The 20,261-nt window shown below is 39.0% G+C and overlaps 1 protein-coding gene across 3 annotated transcripts in view; it reads left to right on the plus strand.

The window, feature by feature from the left end:
- ARNT (aryl hydrocarbon receptor nuclear translocator) overlaps positions 1-20,261 on the plus strand; it is a 53,532-nt gene that overhangs the window by 3,040 nt on the left and 30,231 nt on the right. Inside the window, exons 2-4 of one of the 3 annotated variants that reach the window (XM_054711614.1) lie at positions 7,599-7,710; positions 11,176-11,220; positions 15,701-15,745. The exons of 1 other annotated variant lie outside the window; for it this stretch is intronic. In XM_054711614.1, the coding sequence (XP_054567589.1) occupies positions 7,599-7,710; positions 11,176-11,220; positions 15,701-15,745 (202 nt within the window). Of the gene's footprint in view, positions 1-7,598; positions 7,711-11,175; positions 11,221-15,700; positions 15,746-20,261 lie in introns of those variants that run through there. One more of the 3 variants, XM_028131650.2, reaches the window with a different exon arrangement.

The following is a 20,261-nucleotide window of genomic DNA, read 5'->3' on the forward strand; positions in this document are numbered from 1 at the left end:
TATGGCCCATGAAGTCTTAGGCTATATTTTTCTTGTCAATAGAATACTAACAATTTTGAGAACACTTTTAAAATTGCATATGTGATTGACTAAGGTGCTGGTAGGGAAGACAGTAGGTATTTGATTTATAATTCAGTATACAAACCAAAGATATGAATGAGTTTGTAGGAGTATAGGTGTTTCCTCCCTTAATTCTGGTATTCTCTTTAGTAGAGTTCTTTTTTTGTGCTATCATTAAGTACCATTTATTGTGGATGGAAAATGTGGTAAAAGGCAAGGGAAAGAATACTGTTAGGGTTTGTAAGGCTGACATTTAGGGAAAAATTTTCACATAATTTTTGCCTACATAAATTACAGTTTTAAAAGCATCAATTAACAATTTATGTAGTGTAAAATTAAGATGCCAAGATACTTTGTATTTTATTCTATTACAAACACTTGAAAAATTACTAATTTACTAATTGAAATATAATTAACATTTTTGAAAAAGAACCTTAATCTGCATACTTTTTATACTATAAGATTTGTAGCATCAACCTGAATCTTCTCCATTTTCTTAGAAATTAAGAAGTAAATACTTCTGCTTTCTTTCGACTCTAGTTTTGTTGTTGTTTTGAAATAGTGGTCTTTCAGCTTGGTTTTTCAAATTCCAATCCTACCCTTCTATCAGCCCAACAGATGAAACTAATGTGTTGTCTTGTGAAAGTTTTTTGTGGTTTTCTGCTATGGATCACTATCTTTTAATGCAATAACAATAGGAATTTCCACTGTAGTTGATCTTCAAAACTAAATTGCAACACTCAAGAAACAAAACCCTTTTTAAAATTATTTTACTTAGTCCATGACATCTTGGGGTTAATTTCAAAACTAGTAAAATTTGAACTAAGCTTTCTTATTTAAAAGACATCTTTAGTTGAATAATCTTTAACATACTTTTTTTTTGCTCACCAATATTTCCTCATATCTATTTCCCTTTTTAACTTTATCTTTTATGATGATCACAGTTTTGTATTCTTTTATGTATTTATATAGTTATCATATCTTTTTTGCATAAAATATTTTGCATGTAATATTTAAATGTTTAAAATTATTATTATTTTTTATTGACTTCAGAGAGGAAGGGAGAGGGAGAGATAGAAACATCAATGATGAGAAAGAATCACTGATCGGCTGCCTCCTGCATGATCCCTACTGGGGATTGAGCCCACAACCCGGGCACGTGCCTTGACTGGGAATCGAACCCAAGACCCTTCAGTCCGCAGGCCGACACTCTATCCACTGAGCAACACCAGCTAGGGCTAAAATTATTTTAATCATAATTATCCATGCATATATTAACAACTGTTCTACATGATTTGTTGCAAAAACAGCAGTCTTCTCCCTTCTCTCAGTTCCTTCCCAGTGACAACCATGTTTATATCTTTTAACCAAACTTTTTGTTTAATTAAATGTCCCTGAAGTAAAAGACTCCAGTTTTCAAACTGGAGGGGCCAGACCAGTGAATGAAAACAAACCACATCAAAGCATATTATCATGAAACTGCAGCATCATATGCAAAGAGCATCCTACAAGCTCCAGAGAGGAAAAAAGAAAATGGGGCCGAAACCGGTTTGGCTCGGTGGATAGAGAGTATGCCTATGCACTGAAGGGTCCCAGGTTCGATTCCGGTCAAGGGCATGTACCTTGGTTGCGGGCACATCCCCAGTAGGGGGTGTGCAGGAGGCAGCTCATCGAGAAGACAACGAAGCAATGCCTTCAAAATTCTGAGGCAAATAATTTCCAACTTAGAATTCCCTATCTAGGCAAACTGTCAATTAGTGAAATAGAAGAAAGGTATTTTCATCCATCCATCCAAGGTCTCCCTTACACTCTTTTTCAGGAGCTCACTAGAGGATGTGCTTCACCAGTAGGAGAGAGTACCAAGAAAGAAGAAACCGAGGACAGGAAAGAGGCAGGACCTTAGGAGAAAACAATCATTTTACATACATTGCCGTTGGTTTCCCAGTTTTCAGTTTGGACCCTCGCTTTCATCTTTGCCCAGTGTTCTCCAGACTGGAGGACCTCTGGTTTACATTCTCCAGAGAATAAATCAGTCTTTTGACAGGGTGAAGGAGGGGCAGTTTTTCTACTAGAAGGAACCAGGGAGGGAGAGGATCTGGGAATCTACCTGCTGCTGAAACAGATGTTGAACCAATCCTTTTAATTTTGGCTTTTATTCATCCTGCACACCCCCACACCCCCACTCCCCCACTCCCATTAGTCACCAGTTCCTAGACTTTGGGAGATTTCACCATGTAAATTGTGTTTTGTTTTCTGCTTTTTTCCTTGCTGGCTTAGGAGTGAGTTCTTGTGGGTCTACCAAGGAAGTTGTTCCCAGTTTCCAAAAATTTATTGTTCCTTTCTTCCTCCCATTTTTCTGTCCATGTGGTTTTATATTGTATAAAACTGTTTTTCTCATATATATATATATATATATATATATATATATGTATGTATATATTTGGGGGGGGGGGAGAAAGTAAAAGTAGATGTATACATTTAATCCACTATCCTTATTAAGTTGCGTAGTTTTACAATTTTAGAGGTTCCTTTACCATTCCATTCTGCTATCATACTAATTTAGGCCTTAATCACCTCATTTTTAAATTTTTTAATTTTTATTGATTTCAGAGAGGAAGGAAGAGGGAGAGAGAGAAACATCCATGATGAGAGAGAATCATGGGTCGGCTGCCTCCTGCAAGTCCCCACTGAGGATTGACCCCACAACCCGGGCATGTGCCCTTGACTGGAATCAAACCTGGGACCTTTCGGTTCACAGGCTGACGCTCTATCCACTGAGCCAAACCGGCTAGGGCTATCACCTCATTTTTTATTAGTCTAATTCATCTTCCTACTTCTCTTACTTCAAACTTTAAATCTATCAGATTAATCTTTTAAATTATATTTTCTTATCATTCTGACTTAATGGTATATCTTTCAGTTGTTGAATCAGATCTAAGATTTTATCATGGCATTCAAAGCCTTCTCACAGTTGGGTAGCACTTGACATCTTATTTTTTTCTCCCAAATATAGACTCTAGGTTCTTTGTAGGCCTGTTTCCCTCAGCTCTTCACAGCTATTTGCTCTTCATGTCTTTTTGTCTATGTGGACTGTCTCCTTTACTTTTTTGAGGCCCTGCTTGACCTACCTTTTTGAAACTTCCTGACTGGCTGCCTGCCTGCCTTGTTTCCTTTGGGTTTTCCTTCCTATTGAGGACCTTCTCTGCACTAGGGACTATGCCAGACCTTAATTTAAACCATGCCAGAGTCCTCTTTTCTTTCTCTAAATTCTTCTAACTATTAGAGTCTATGTAAACCTATTACTAGAAGTATGAACTTTATTTTTTTAATGGGAACATTTTGCTTTTTCTTAGGAATGTTATTTATATTAGCTATTTAACATTTACAGAATGAAATAGAAAAGTAGACCTATAAATTAGTAAAATGCCAAAACCCAGTGCTAGTGGAGGAATGGATAATTTGTTACTGGTGAGGCTCTTAATTGGTATAACCTTCTTGGAGGGTAATAGGCTCTTGTATTTTCATTTGCATTTTAGTTCAGTGTATTTTTATTTCCTTTGAGACTTCCTCTTTGATTCATTTATTGTTTAGAAGTGTGTTTAGTGTCCATGTGTATGGAGACTTTCCTTTTATTTTTTTGTTACTGATGTCAAGTGTGATTCCATTGTAGTTGGAGAACTATAATCTATGATTTCAGATCTTTTAAATTCATTGATGTTTATTTAATGGCTTAAAATGTGGTCTATCTTGGTATATGTTCTGGGGACACTTGAAAAGAATGTGTATGTGTTGTTGAGTGGAGTGTTTCTATAAACATTAATTACATAATGTTAATGTTGTTGAGATCTATATCTTTGCTGATTTGTCTCTCTAATTGTTCCATCAATTTTAAAAAAATATGTTTTTATTGATTTTTAGAGAGAAAGGAAAGGAGAGGAAGAGAGGAGAAAGAGATATAAACATTGATGAGAAACACTGATTATTGCCTCCTGCATGCCTCCTCTTGCGAATAGAGCCCAAAACCTGGGCATGTGCCCTGACTGGGAATCGAACCAGTGACCTCTTGGTCCATGGATCGATGCTCAACTACTGAGAGGCGTGTTGAAGTCTCCAGCTATAATTATTTTCTCCTTTCTGTTCTGTCAGTTTTTATATAACATATTTTTCAGCTCTTTTGTTTGGTGTGTATACACCAGGTGTCTTCTTGGTGGATTGAATCTTTATTATATAACTAGAGGCCTGGCGCATGAAATTTGTGCATGGGTACAGTCCCTAGGCCTGGCCTGCGATCAGGGCCTTCTTCCCCGGCTGCCGCAGCCAGCCTCACCCCCCACCCCCACCCTCACCCCCAATTCCCCCGTTCACCATCAGGTGATCAGAGCCTGCTGGCCTGGGGGAGAAACTGAGAGGTTGGCCGTTCTGCCTGCTCGCTGGCCCTGCCCCCTCCATGGGTTGCCTTTTGTGTGTGGGGCAACTGGTGAGGCGGAGGCCTTGGCCTTGTGCCACCCGCGTCCCCCACTACCCACCCCGGGTTCCAGGTTCACCATTGGGTGATTGGAGCCTGCCAGCTGGGGAAAGGGACCGAGAGGTGGTCAGTGTGCCTCATAGTGACTGGTTGAGTGGTCGTTCTGGTTCTGGTCGTTCCACTGTTAGGGTCAATTTGCATATTACCCTTTTATTATATAGTATGTCCTGCTTTGTCTCTGGCAATTTTATTTGCTCTTGAGTTTGCTTTATCTGATTATTATTAATATAGCCACTCTTGCTTTCCTTAGATTAATGTTTACATGAAATATCATTTTCCATCTTTTACTTTCAACCTATCTCTACTGTTATATTTGAAACAAATTTCTTGTAGACAGCATACAGTTGGGTTATGTTTTTTAATTTGCTCTGCCTATCTCTCTATTGTAGATTGGCATTTAGACCATATACATTTAATAACATTATTTAGGTCACTAACATTTAATAAAATTACTGGTATGTTTGGGCTTAAGCCTGCCATTTATGTTTTGTTTTGGTCTTTGTTTCTTTATTTTCGTTTTTCTGCCTTCATGTAGATTATTTGAATATTTTCTTAGAATTCCATTTTGATTTATCTATAATGTTTGTTAGTGTATCTCCTTGTATATCTTTTTTTTGTAATTGCTATAGTGCCTGTTGCATTATATAAACATAACTTGTTCAGTCTATTGGTGGCTTCATTTTACCAGTTTGAGTAAAGTGTTGAAATCTTACCTTTCTTTACATTCCTTTACCCTTTCCATTTATAATTTAATTGTCTTAACTATTTTCCCTGTATACATTTAGAAACAGCATTGTAGTTTTTGTTTGAACTATCAAACATAATTTAGAAAACTCAAAAGGGGTTATTGATTTCATCCATATTTTTGCATATTCTGTTCTTTCTTGATGTTCCAAAATTCCTTCTTTTATAATTTCCTTTCTGTTTAGAGAATTTTGTTTAGCCATTCTTTTTAGGATAGGTCTGATGACAAATTTTTCTTAGTTTTCCATCGTCAGAGAATGTGGGTTTCCCTTTCATTCTAAATGATGTTTTCACTGGGTATAGAATTGTAGGTTGGCACTTCTTTTCTTTCAGAACCTAAAAAATGTTGTACTAGTATTTTCTTTTAGCTTCCATATTTTTGATGAAAGATATGAATTGTTTGCTATTTGAATTGTTTTTCCTCTATAGGTAAGGTGTCATTTTTCTCTAGCTACTTAACCAGTTTTCATTGCCTTTAGGTTTTAGAAGTTTAATTATAATGGGTATTGGGATGGATTTCCTTATGTTTATCCTGTAGAGATATACTCAACTTCTTGAATCTGTAGGTTACATCTCTTGCCAAATTTAGGAAACTTCAGATGTTATTTTTTAGTGTTACCTTCTTTCTCTTTTCTTTCCATGGTTCTATAATGAAAAAATATGTCTTTTGTTATAGTTATATAGATCTCTAAGACTGTTAATTTGTTTTTCTGTTTACTCCCCTCCACCCCCAGTCTATTTTCTTTCTGTTCAGAATGTATAATTTCTAGTGTTCTGCCTTCCATTTCACTGATTGGTTCATTTGTCCTTGCTGTTAACCCCATCCACTTAATTTTTTATTTTATTATTTTTTAGTTCTAAAATTTCTATTAGAATCTTTATATTTCCTGTTTTGTTTGTTTGGGCTATTTCTTTGCTGAGGCTTTCTATATTTTGTTTCAACTGCGTTAGTAAGAGCTTGTTGAAGCGTTTTTGTCATGGCTGCTTTTAAAATCTTTGATACTAGCGACCCGTTGCAGGAATATTCCTGCAAGACTTCCGGCGGGCTTCCCTCCCGCCACGGCCACCTGTCCTGCCCCACCACCTCTCCCGCTGTGGCGGGCGGGGTGGGCGGAAAGTCCCCCCGCCCGTCCCACCCACCCAACCTAGCCCATGGCCACCGCAGCCTCAGAGGCGGCATGCAATGCTACCACCACAGGGTGACCTGCCGCGCCCGCCTCCCCGGCTGCCTCCCGCCGCCACCGCCTCTGCACCTCGTCCCGCCCAGCACTCACTGCCAGTCCAGCACTCACTGCCAGTGCTTTCCCTCCAGCAGCCGCAGCCACCTTGCTTTACACTTTCCCTCTCTCTTCCTCCGCATATGCAAATTAACTGCCATCTTTGTTGGGTTAATTTGCATACTCACGCTGATTGGCTGTGGGCGTGGCTTTGTGGGCGTGTAGCGGAGTGATGGTTAATTTGCCTATTACTCTTTTATTAGATAGGATAGGTATATATAATCTGACGGGAAAATAAGAGATAAAATGATCTTAACTGATAACAGTGGTTCTTTCTGGGAAATGAGATTGAGTTGGAAGGGGGGGAGCGGGAATAAAAGGTGCAGGAAAAGGACTTAGAGTTTTACCCTATATAATTTTCTGAGTATTGGTAGGTGATATTTATTTTTGGGTTTTCTGTATATTTTAATAAAATAAAATAAATGAGCCGAAACCGGTTTAGCTCAGTGGATAGAGCGTAGGCCTGCGGACTGAAAGGTCCCAGGTTCGATTCCGGTCAAGGGCATGTACCTTGGTTGCGGACACATCCCCAGTAGGGGGTGTGCAGGAGGCAGCTGATCGATGCTTCTATCTCATCGATGTTTCTAGCTCTCTATCCCTCTTCCTTCCTCTCTGTAAAAAATCAATAAAATATATTTAAAAAATAAAATAAAATAAATGAAAGGAGCTAAGTTATATTTGTTGCATGAATGCAATGTATAAACCAATTTGTGTATAAGTTTTAGATTAATATTATGTAACTATTAGAAGTTTTTAAAAGTGAAGTCTGCAGAATATATATAGTACTTTCTCTTCCAACCTGGGAAATCTTTTACCAGTGTAAGAATTCAAGAAGAGCAATCTGGACATGAACATTTGTGTTTTCTAGCAAACTACTGTGATTTTTATCTATAACTTGAGCCTTTCTTCTGGCCAACTTGATCATGATGGTGATGGTGATTATGAGCAAGGACCATCTTTTTAAAATGTGTATTTCTGTTTTTCACTGATAGAAATGACATCAGATGTACCATCACTGGGTCCAGCCATTGCCTCTGGAAACCCTGGGCCTGGGATTCAAGGTGGAGGAGCCATTGTACAGAGGCCTATTAAGCGGCGACCAGGGTAAGTTTGGGGTAAATTGTGTCATGAGTGTCTCTCCTAATAACCAGCCTGACTTATTTAGTAGCTGAACCCTCTTGACTATTCCTAACCCTTTCACTTCAACTGGTTTCTTACTATACTGCTCTTAAGTAACTCTTTTTAAAATATATATATATATTGTTTATTGATTTCAGAGAGGAAGGGAGAGGGATAGAGAGAGAGAAACATCAATGATGAGAGAGAATCATTGATTGGATGCCTCCTGCACACCCTACTGGGGATTGAGCTTGCAACCTGGGCATGTGCCCTTGACCTGAATCCCGGGACCCTTCAGTCTGCAGGCTGACTCTCTATCCACTGAGCCAGATCAGCTAGGGCAAATAACTCTTTTTAGTCCCTGGATTTTTTAATGTTTATTTTATTATTATTTTTATTGATTTTTATTTATTTTTGTTAATCCTCACCCAAGGATATTTTTTTCATTGAATTTTAGAGAGGATGAAAGAGAGGGAGGAAAAGAGGGAGGGAGGGAGAGAGAGAGAGAAACATCCATGTGAGAAAGAAACATCCATTGGTTGCCCTCCGAATGTGCTCTGATCGACTGAACCTACAACCCAGGTATGTGCCCTTGACTAGGAATTGAACCTGCCACCCATAGGTCTGTGGGCTGACACTCTAACCATTTAGCTATGTGGGCCATGGCTGAATTTTTAAATTATAGAATTGATGTTTTTGTCTATTTATTTATTTATTTATTTATTTATTTATTTATTAATTATTTTTTAATCCTCACCTGAGGATATTTTTTCCATTACTTTTCAGAGAGAGTGGCAGGGACCCTTCCACGACCCTTTGGTTTCTGGGATGACACTCTAACCATTGAGCAAACTGGCCAGGGCTTGTCTAAGTTTCCTATAAGTCTTTTTAAAACCAAAAATTTCTGCAATGTAAAGGACTATGAATGTTACTGAGAAAACTTTTACTGCTTTCATTAAACTTTGTGTCTGCATTCTCAAAATGTTTTTGATAGGCTGTCTACTTTTATGAATTTAGAGAATTCTGAACCCTAGAATATTTCTTCTCTAAGTTATTGACATGTTTATTTTTTTTAAATATTTTTATTGATTTCAGAGAGAAAGGGAGAGGGAGAGAGATAGAAACATCGATGAGAGAGAATCATTGATTGGCTGCCTTCTGCACACTCCTTACTGGGATATCTGGGCATGTGTCCTTGACCGGGATGGAACCCAGACCCTTCACTGTGCAGGCTCTATCCACTGAGCCAAACCAGCTAGGGCTGGTATGTTTCTTGATTTCAAATGCAGAGTGTATTCAGTTCCAAAAGTATTTATGAAATGCCTGATTAGCATAAGGCATTGGGCTGATTGCTAGTAGGATATGGAGGTAAATAAGACACAGACCTTTAAGTTGCTTATGAACATAATCAACTGAGAGGGATCATCATTACATACATAAATATAACACAAGGTAAAATATGCCAAGTTTGCTAAGAAAGAAACAAATAGACTGCTGTGTCTCACAGTATGATAATGCCATAATTGGTTGGTAAAGATTGGGAAAGACTTCAGAAAGGAGGTTGCTTTAGAAAGGCCTAGAAGCATGGGTAGTATTTTTATCCATTTTTTGGCATTAAAATTTCCTATTTCCTTTTTATTTTTTAAATATATTTTATTGATTTTTTTACAGAGAGGAAGAAAGAGGGATAGAGAGTTAGAAACATCGATGAGAGAGAAACATCGATCAGCTGCCTCCTGCACACCCCCTACTGGGGATGTGCCCGCAACCAAGGTACATGCCCTTGACCAGAATCACACCTGGGACCCTTGAGTCCGCAGGCCGACGCTCTATCCACTGAGCCAAACCGGTTTCGGCTCATTTTTCCTTTTTAAAAATTATGTAGTTAATATTATAGCTAGTCTTTAAGTGATTCCTGGATTAAGGTGGTAACGTGAGTAACACATTAAGACTTGTTATGTCTCTAAGGGCTTTACACATTTTAGCTTACTTACTGAGGCATAGGGTGGATAAGTAACCTACCCAAGGTTCTAAAGTAAGGGGAAGATCTGAGATGTGAAACTTGGGAGGTTAGCTTTAGAGTCCACTCCCTTAAATATAGTGTTATGGCTATAAAAAAATCACAAAAATTTAGAAGCAATATAAATATCAAAATTAAGGGCTTAGTTAAGTTACAGTATATTTAAAAATGGAGTACTGGCCCTAGCAAGTTTGGCCCAGTGGATAGAGCATTGGCCTGCGTACCAAAGGGTCCCTAGTTCGATTTCAGTTAAGGGCACATACCTTGGTTTCAGGCTTCAAGCACTTTTGATGTTTCTCTTGAAATTATCGTGTTTTCTTTGATCACAAAATCCACATTATTAACCGGTACACCTGGTAGACAGATATTTAGGGACTGCAGGGAGGAAAGGGACAAACACTTTCAGGATTGATGCTGCATACTTATATACCCACCTAGAGGACCATAATACCAATTTGTCACACTAGTGTAGATACAAGAGATCACTGGGTTGAGGTGCTAATATAATGTTTAAGTTTAATAAGAGTACAGAGATTAATAGGAGATTGGTTTTACCTTGTTACCTATAATCTTCCCTAATTTCCTGAAATAAAAGTCACCTCTGCTTTTGGTACTTTCATTGAACAACAGTAGCACATTGATTATGCTCCTTACTTGTATTTGCTTTATATTTGTATTTGTGTATACAAATAGTCCCTTGAAGGCGAGTCTCTTGTTTTCACCTCATCTAGTACACTCAGTGTCTTGACTGTAGCATAAATTACAGGTTTATTAGAAAAAAGAAAGGAAAAAGCAGTATTTAACCTTTTGAGGTATTAAATCACTCTCTTATGTAATATTACTGTTCTGAAAGATGTTTCAGAAATCTGGTAACACAGCTTAGAGTAGATCATAGAAATGAGAAATGGACTTGAATTATTCATATAATTTTTTTTTTTTAGTGTGTTCCTACTCCTTTTGTAGAGATTGTATTACTCAGATGTAAAACTTGGCAAAGGTTGACTGCTACCCTGGGAGAATGTAAGGTAGCAGTAGGTACTCTTTTAAAAGGGAGAGAGGGAGAGATAGAAACATCAGTGATGAGAGAGAATCATTGTATTGGCTGTCTCCTGCATGCCCCACACTGGGGATCGAGTCCACAACCTGGGCATATGCCCTTGACAGGAACATCTGACCCTTCATTTTGCAGGCTGATGCTCTTATCCACTGAGTCAAATCAGTCTGGGCGGTACTCTTTTTTGATTGCCCAGTTTCTTTGTCCAGTTTGGTACAGCTAAGAAGAGGTAACATAGCTTTGTTTTACTTCTGTCTACTTCTTTCCTTCTTTCATTTGGGTGGGTGTTCAAGAAGTTTGTAGGTTGAGAATTTTTAATTTCTTAATGTTCTGTATTGTCAGTAGGCTTACACTATTTATTGTTGGCTTTCCCTAGGTTGGATTTTGATGATGATGGAGAAGGCAACAGTAAATTTTTGAGGTAAGATTTTGAAAAACTTCCTCTAGATTTCTGATGTTAAAAATTAGTTAATGATCTTTATATTTCTGACTTGTATTATTTTTATCTTTAGACCTAAGGAGAATGCTTCATCTTAGAACTAAGTTTTTCTATTATATTGTATTCCATGAAATTTCCAAGCATTCTTTTAATAGCTGCAAAGGAAGGAGCTCTTTGAGGGGAGGGCAGAGAATTTACAAGATCATCTGTGTTAGTTATCTATTGCTGTGTGTTTGGCTTAAAAACAATGATTTCTTATTTCTCAGAATTGTGTAGATTGGCTAGGTGGATAGTTATTCTGCTAATCTTTCCTAGACTCACAATACTGTGTTCAGCTGGCTGGTCAGCTGGGAACTTGACTCAACTGATGTGGGTGGATGTCTCTTTGTGGTCTTTTATTCCTTTTTTTTTTTTTTCATTAGTAGCTGTTTATTGATCATTGGTTTGATATAAAGTTATTTGAGATCTTCAGAATTTGCCCAAATGGATCACAAGCTTTACAAATTTTTATTTTTCTCTTAAAAAAAGGATAAGGGGCAGGTTGGGAGTACTAGCAGTAGTGACATTTGAGAATAAATTAACAAAAAAAAAAATTTAGTTGGGTCTTTTATTCTTAAGGGGGCCAGTAGGTCAGGCTGAGTTTCTTTACATGGTGATGGCTATAATCCAGAGGGTAAGTCCTTATCCTTTGTATTGTAGGATTTATTATACCTTATGATAACTAAATGCTTGTCAAGCCTCTGCTCTGTTTTGACATTTGTAACGTTTCATTGGACAAAGCAAGTCAGATGTCTACATCTGAGTCAATGTGGGGGTCCTATACAAGGGAGTAGATACTAGGGGGCGTAATTTGTTGGTGGGTCATTCTCTGAAACCCATTCACTTCTCCTATAGAACAGGAATTGGAATTTTTTTTAAAATTTCTTTATTGATTAAGGTATCACATATTTGTCCTCATCCCCCCATTCCCATCCCAAACCCCTCCCCATGTATGCCCCCACCCCCTTGTTGTCCATGACAGGAATTGGAATTTGTATTTTTGATTAATGACTCTGTTGAAGTACTGAAAATGGACTTTTCAGTATTTTGATGGAGTTCTTCCAGAGATGGGAAATATTTATTCTTGTGGAGATCAATTACTTGGCTTTGATTGTAAGTAAGGAAAGCAGTAAGAGTCAAATAAAGGAGGATAACCTTGACTGCAACCTGCCTTTTTTCTTTTTCTTTTCTTCTTTTAATTTTTTTATTATTTGGTAAACATCTGAGCAATGTTTAATGGGTAGTATCATACCGAAAAAACTCTAAGGCCTAGTATACATTGACACTATCAATATTTTTACAATTAAACATTATTACATTTCTGAAAATGCTAATTTTATTTATTTTTAATTTAATTTATTAGGGTGACATTAATAAAATTATGTAGGTTTCAAGTATACAATTCTATAATACATCATCTGTATATTGTACTGTGTTTTCACTACCTCAAGTGAAGTCTCTTTCCATCACCATTTATCCCCCTTACCATCTTCTACTCCCCAACCACCTTTCCCTCTGGTAATCACCATATTGTTGTCTGAATCTATGAGTATTTTTTTTTTCTTTGCTTAATCCCTTCTCCTTTTTCATCCAGCCCCCAACTGCTTTCCTCTCTGACAACTATCAGTCTGTTCTCAATAAGAAAATGCTAATTATATTTAGCCAGGTATTCCTTATCTACACTGCAGGAGGTCAGAAAAAGTAGTGTTAAATGATATTGATGTCTAGGCAATTCCTTGCTCTTATTTGAAGAAGTAAGTTTTATCTTCTCCCTTCATTTTATTAAACCTGCTAAGGGAAAGCTAATGACGTACATTCTTTCCCAGGGCCCACACACCCTCTGGTGGAGATGATAAGTAACCCAATCCCCACACACTGATGTCCTAATGTTAACTTTTCAAAGGTAACTCCACATTTTGTTTTACTCTCAGCAGCTTTTTGATCTTCCTAAAGATGAACAGGGCCTGTGGCCTTAAGCATTTATTGCCAGATGATGACATCATATTTGCTGAATATCCTTTAGAAAATGACTTAACCTTTTATCAGTAATCTATAAAATCATTATCAAGATATTTCTCTGTGTACAAGTTTGTGAATCCTCAGTGACCCTTTGCATCTGAGGAGATGAGATAAAATAAACATATGCCACATACTCACTGAGGCATGGCTTGACTTGGCATGAAATCTAGCCTCTTTGCTATTTTCATTATATCAGATTTAGTGGTTTCCATCATTTCTTTACAGAACAGTGTTCTTCCTTATCGCTAAACTTCTACACTCACAGTACCTACCTCTTACCGTGATTTAGACAATCCAGGCATTTCACATACTGTTCGCTTCTTAGGAGGGCATTCTTAGCCCTCATCATCCATATTCTACCCTCTTTTCTTTAAAAAAGAAAAAAGAAAAAAGATTTTTAATTGATTTTTAGAGAGGAAGAGAGAGAGAATCACTGATCAGCTGCCTCCTACATATCCCCCTCCTCCCGGGGATCAAGCTGGCAACCTGGGCATGTGTCCTGACTGGGAATGGAACTGGCAACCTTTCAGGGCATGTGGGATAATGCCCAACCAACTGAACCTCACCAGCCAAAGCAGCCTGCCTTTTTTCTTTCCAAAGTTGAAAATACTGGGCTGGAGAAAAGTAGGCTAATAATAATGCAAGAATAACTTCTGTGTTGCACGTACTCACATCTGTAAACCTGCTTTTGCCCACCTCTCTATGTATGTACATGCATTCAAGTTTGAGAAGCACTATTCTAGTTTCTACTAGTAACTCTAACATTGTACCTAGAGTTTCAAAGCCTTGACATTCTTTTTTTTAAAATATATTTTTATTGATTTTAGAAAGAGGAAGGGAGAAGGAAAGAGAGAGAAACATCAGAGAATCATTGATCGGCTGCCTTCTCTAAGCCCCCCACCGGGGATTGAGCCCCGCAACCCGAGTATGTGCCCTGACTGGGAATTGAACTGGGACTTCCTGGTTCATAGGTTGATGCTCAACCATTGAGCAACACTGGCTGGACAAAACTTCCACATTCTTAAAAACTTTTATAAAATATATATATATATATATTTTTATTGATTCTTTACAGAGAGGAAGGGAGAGGGATAGAAAGCCAGAAACATCGATCAGCTGCCTCCTGGCACACCTCCTACTGGGGATGTGCCCACAACTAAGGTACATGCCCTTCACCTCAATCGAACCCAGGACCTTTTTTTAGTCCACAGGCCAACGCTCTATCCACTGAGCCCAACTGGCCAGGGCTCTTAAAAACTATTTTATAGATGTTGTCTGGGAATATAAAATGATGCAACTGCTATGGAAAACAGTATGGAGATTCCTCAGAAATTAAAAACAGAATTACCATATGATTCAGCAGTCCCACTTCTGATTATATATCCAAAAAAATTGAAAGCAGGATATTGGAGACATATTTGCATATTCATGTTCATTGCTCCATTATTCTTAGTAGCCAAGAAGTGGAAGTGACCCATATATCCATTGATAGATTAATTGATAAAGAAAATGTGGTATATATATATATATCTAATGATTGTTATTAGCCTTAAAAAAAGAAGGGAGTCCTGTCACTACTACATGGGTCATTGAGGACATTCTACTAAGTGAAATAAGCAAAATAAGACAAACACATTTGACCCTTGAACAGGTCAGAGGTTGGAGCGCCAACTGCTGGCGCAATAAAAAATTGTAGTACAAATCCATCCTCTGTATGTGTGGAGTGAAAATAACAGTTAACTCTTGAACAATGCAGGTTCAAACTGAATGGATTCACTTAACTGCGTATACGTGGACCCGCCAGTTCAAACTTGCGTTGTTCAAGGGATAGCTGTGCTCTATGATTCTACTTATATGAGGTATCTAAAGTAGTCAAAATCAGAAAAGCAAAGTAAAATGATGGTTGCCAGGAACTGGTGGTGGTGTGGGAGGTTGAAATGGAAAGATGGTGTTCAGTGGATATAATTTCAGATTTGAAAGATGCAAAAGTTCCAGAGATCTTTTGCACAACAGTGTGAATATAGTTAACATTACTGAACTGTACACTTAATAAAATAGTTAAGATGGTAGTTTTATATTATGTGTTTTTTTGCCATAATTAAAAAAAACAACAACATGAAAACACCTATCTCTAACCTTAGAGAGATGCTGACAGGGAAGTTAGTCTTGCCCTTAAGATATTATCTTTGTACCTATCTTTTTTTTTTTTTTTTTTTTTTTTGAGTGCCTGATAAGTAAGGGGTTTACAAAGTTCTATGGGATATTATTATTATCTGTATGGATTTATGGTGCTTTTCCATTGGATTTTTCCCGTTGAATATTTTTACTCCTTTCTAGTTTTCATTTCAGAGTGAAATGGACATAAGTGTAATGCTTTGAACTAATTCTTTTTTTTCTCCTTCAGGTGTGATGATGATCAGATGTCTAATGATAAGGAACGATTTGCCAGGTAATACAGTAGAACATCTCGGTCTGTGTTGTAGGACCAGGCAATGCAAGCATACTAAGTTTTAATTTTATTTCAATGTGAGACAGTTTTCCTGTCCAGCCTCTTTTCTGTTCTGAAAGCTGACTAACTTAATATTATAATAAATACTAGAGGCCCAGTGCACGAATTTGTGCAGGGTGGGGTCCGGCCGGCCCGCCCCAATAGGGGCCTATCAGGGCAGGCCGGCAGGGGAGACGGGATGTGGGAGGTGGGCCGGCGGGGGGGGGGGGGGGTGGGAGGGAGGGAGTCCAGCCCTGCCCCCGATTGGGGTGGGGGGGCCAGTTGGGAGCGGGGCCTGGAGAAGACCCACTGAGCTAGAGCTGAGCATGGGCCCCAGGCTTTCCAGGGAGGATGGCCTCAGCAAGGAAACAGAAACCACTAGAAGGTTCTGCAAACAGTCCCTGAGCTCCCTTTGGCCAGGCAGACTCAGAGCTGGTATCTCTGTACATTAGACACAGCTCTGCACTCGAATTTGTCTGTTGGTCAAATCCATTGCATCAAAAAACTTGTTCCCCTTCTTCTCTTTGGGCCCTTACAACAAATACAGGCCAATTGGAAGACGCGGGCCCCAGTGGCAGAGCCAGGCCCCACAATCACCCAGAATTTAGGCCTAAGACAACTGGGTAGCAATCTCCACGGAACAGAACACCCTGCTTTAGTCTTAATTCTCCCCTAAAATGTGCCCAGCTGCTCCTCTTTAGCCAGGATAGACTGAACTAAGGAACCACAGACCAAGTTTCCTTTGAGGTCGGATCCACCGGGAGCCTGCTGGTGGCAAGGCCCCTCACAGGCGACTGCCTTCCCCCCAAGCTCAGTGTGCTCTGAACCAGTTCGTTTCTTGTGGTGCCGGGTCCTGGGCTGCTGGTTGAGTGGCAGGTCCACAGGGTTTCTCTCCACCGCCTTCTTGGCCTCCCGAGCAGTACCTGAGAGCGGTATCCTCAGGCCCAGCGTGCCAGGCGACTATTGCGAGAGCCGGGACTCGGAGAGCGAAGGAGCTGGACCCGCAGGTGGCCAGTCCATGCCCTCCCACCCCGCTTCTCAGTCTCGCTTGTGTGGATCGGGCCAACGCCTGCTGCCCGAGACTGGCACCATGTGGGGAGAGTCACACTGGGAAGAGGGCCACCCTGATCTGCCAGCCTTGGTGATGATCATCTCGGTGCTCAGCTGATTGAATTCATCCCACAGAGCCTTCATTTCAAGCTGCAGGCTCACACTGGCCACCTTTGCTTTCTTTACTAGCACCTTGGTGGCTGCCACACAACTGGCCCCAGGGCCCTCGGGCTCAGCAGTGGTGCTGGTGGCGGCCCCTGCGGCTGGTGCGTAATAGTGACCAGTCATTCTGCCATAAGAGTCACTGGGCTTTTATATATATAGATTGTTGATGTTTGGGTAACATGGCTTCACACTGTGACTTCAAACTAATGGTATATATTTTACAGTGTATTTAAAAAAAAAAATCTTCATGTGATGATGTTTTTATTGATTTTTAGAGATGGGGGAGGAAGAGAGAGAAACATCGATATGAGAAAGGAACATTAATTGTTTGCCTCCCACACGATCACCAGACAGGGGATCAAACCCTCAACTTGGGTACGTGCCCTGACCAGAAATTGAACCCACAACTTTTTGGTGTATGGGACAATGCTCCAACCAACTGAGCCACCTGGCTAGGGCAGTTCTTTTTTTTTTTTTAATGCTCATCCGAGGATATTTTCTCCATTGATTTTTAGATAGAGTGGAAGGGCGGCGGGGTGGGGGTGGGGGGAGGCGGGGCGAGGGGTGGGGGGAGAGAAACATCCACATGAAAGAGATTCATTGATTGGTTGCCTCCTACTCACACCCCAATCAGGGCCCAGGATTGAACCTGCACCTGAGGTATGTGCCCTTGACCAGGAATCGAGCCCACAATCCTTTGGTCCACAGGCCAACATTCTAACCACTGAGCAAACTAGCCAGGGCGGCAATTTTATCTTTTTATTTTTTAAATTTCTTTATTGATTAAGGTATCACATATTTGTCCTCATCCCCCCATTCCCATCCCACACCCCTTCCCACGCATGCCCCCACCTCCCTGTTGTCCTTAACCACTGGTTAGGCTCATATGCATGCACACAAATCCTTTGGTTGATCTCTCCCCTTTATCCCCTCCCTCCCCAACCCTCCCTCTGAGGCCCGACAGTCTGATCCATGCCTCCTTGTTTCTGGGTCTGTTCTTGTTCATCAGTCTATGTTCATCATTTCCCCTAGATGAGTGAGATCATGTGCTACTAGAAATACACTTATAAGAACCCAAATGAGACAAGCAATAATGGTTATGCTGAAAGGCAAATGAATCAGTCTGTAAATTTTATCTTTTAAAAATGAGAGCAGAGAAACAGTTTTTGTGGTGACAAGTTTTGATTGAAATAAATTTGTTTAAATTATCCATCGAGATAAAAAACACTTTGTTTTTTATTAAATAAATCCTTTTCAACTTATTGGTTTTATATTTAGAAAGTTTATTCTGTATATTATTAAGTAGTAAATTATTTTTTAAAAATAGAGTTATAGCAACCTCAGAAAAATGAATAATTCAAAATCCAGTGCTTAACTGCACACTTAGTACTTAATTTCTTGCTGATGCTGCTGGTCTGGGGACCATACTTTCAGAATCACTGATGTAGAGGGCTAAGAAATATCAGTCAGAGTAGTTTAAAACTTCTCTGAAGCACTAAGATGCTATCATAGGCTTTGAATGAGAGGATGCTATATAAAATGCATATGGGATTTTTCTATATTTGTAGTATGATAAAAGAAGCACTAAAGTCAGGGAGATAGCTAGAAAGCTATTGAAATAAGAAGGTAGCTATAAAATCATAAGGGCCAGGGATAAAGGTGGTAGCAAAGGCAATAGAAGAGTAAATTTAAGAGGTTTTTGAAGAATTTGTTTATCATAGTAGACACTTATAAACGCTTTAGGATGTAAACCATCTCTAAAATGAAAAGTTAATCATAGATATTTAGGTAATAGTTTTTCAAGCTGCATTAGAAAGTTAAGCCATCAAATAGGAGTGGTATAGGTTCACAGTCTCTTGACTGAAATTCCAAAAAGCTATGAAAACATGACTTGATCTATTTTAATCTTATTTACCCTGCATAAGGTGAATATTTATATATTTCATTCAGCAATATTAAAGTGGACAAGGGGTTATGGATCTATAGTAGTAGGAGGCAGTAATAATAGGAATTTTAGATATTTTAATTTTCTTCCAAACAGCACAACTTATTCCTCTAAGATATGATTTGTTAAGCTAATTCACCTCATATCCTCCTTGGGAATTTAGTAGAGGGTCTTCAAAATCTGAAAATGTATGACTTTTCTCAACTTTAAAAAAATGACTTGTAGTTTAAGGAACTATAATAACCGGAAACTTTAAGCTATGTAACATCACTCAGTTCTCTTTCTCTGCTCATTAGTATATATATATACTTTCACATACGTAAAAGTTCTCATAGTTATTTTGTTATTTGGAGTCTCTATTTTCCTGCTGGCTGTTTTATAGAAACTTTGTCATATATTGATAAAGTCATACATTGATAAAGTGTGCTTGTCATTTTTAAAAATTTTTTTTATTGATTTCAGAGAGGAAAGGAGAGGGAGAGACAGAAACATCAATGATGAGAGAGAATAATTGATTGGCTGCTTTCTACACGCCCCCAACTGGGGATCAAGCCCGAAACCCAGGCATGTGCCTTTGACCGGAATCTGGGGACCATTTAGTCCGCAGCTGACGCTCTATCCACTGAGCCAAGCTGGTCAGGGCTGTGTTTGTCATTTTAAATAATCTGTTAACATGTCATATATAGACATTTTATTTGGGGCTTCTTAATCTATTTACACTGTTTGTGTATGTGTGTTTGTGTTTTGGAATTGATTACTGATAACATTGGCCTACCAACACCTTGGTGTTTTTTCAGTTGCCACCAATCCTTACAGTATTTCAGTTTTCCACACAGATTTAACAGTAATCTTTTGTAGTCCCCTCCCAGGGAGGGAGAGTTGGTACTGGGGATCCACCAGGCTTCATTTCAGAGAAGCAGGAGAGTGGCTGAAGAGAAATTTACTACTTCAGGATCAAATCAGTGATAGGGGAAATGCCAGAAACCTAGCTCTTAGTTTAACTTACATACTTTTCTAGTAAAACCTGGTTGAATATTCTGTCTGAATACATGTATGTGTGCCTATGTGTTGTAGAGAGATTGTATGTGTGATCACTTATTTGACATAGTTATCATGATTTCCTCCTTGATTATCTACCTAATAAAAGAGCAACATGCTAATTGACCATACCTTCACGACACTCACCAGCCAATCAGGAGTGAGTATGCAAATTAACCCAACAAAATGGCGGGTTAATTTGCATTTTCAGGCACTGAGCGGCCGGGGGCAGGGCGGGACGCTTGCATCGTCGTCATGGCGATGACGCAGGCATTCCGC

Source organism: Eptesicus fuscus, chromosome 22 (assembly GCF_027574615.1).
Source record: "Eptesicus fuscus isolate TK198812 chromosome 22, DD_ASM_mEF_20220401, whole genome shotgun sequence".
Taxonomy (NCBI): Eukaryota; Metazoa; Chordata; class Mammalia; order Chiroptera; family Vespertilionidae; genus Eptesicus; species Eptesicus fuscus.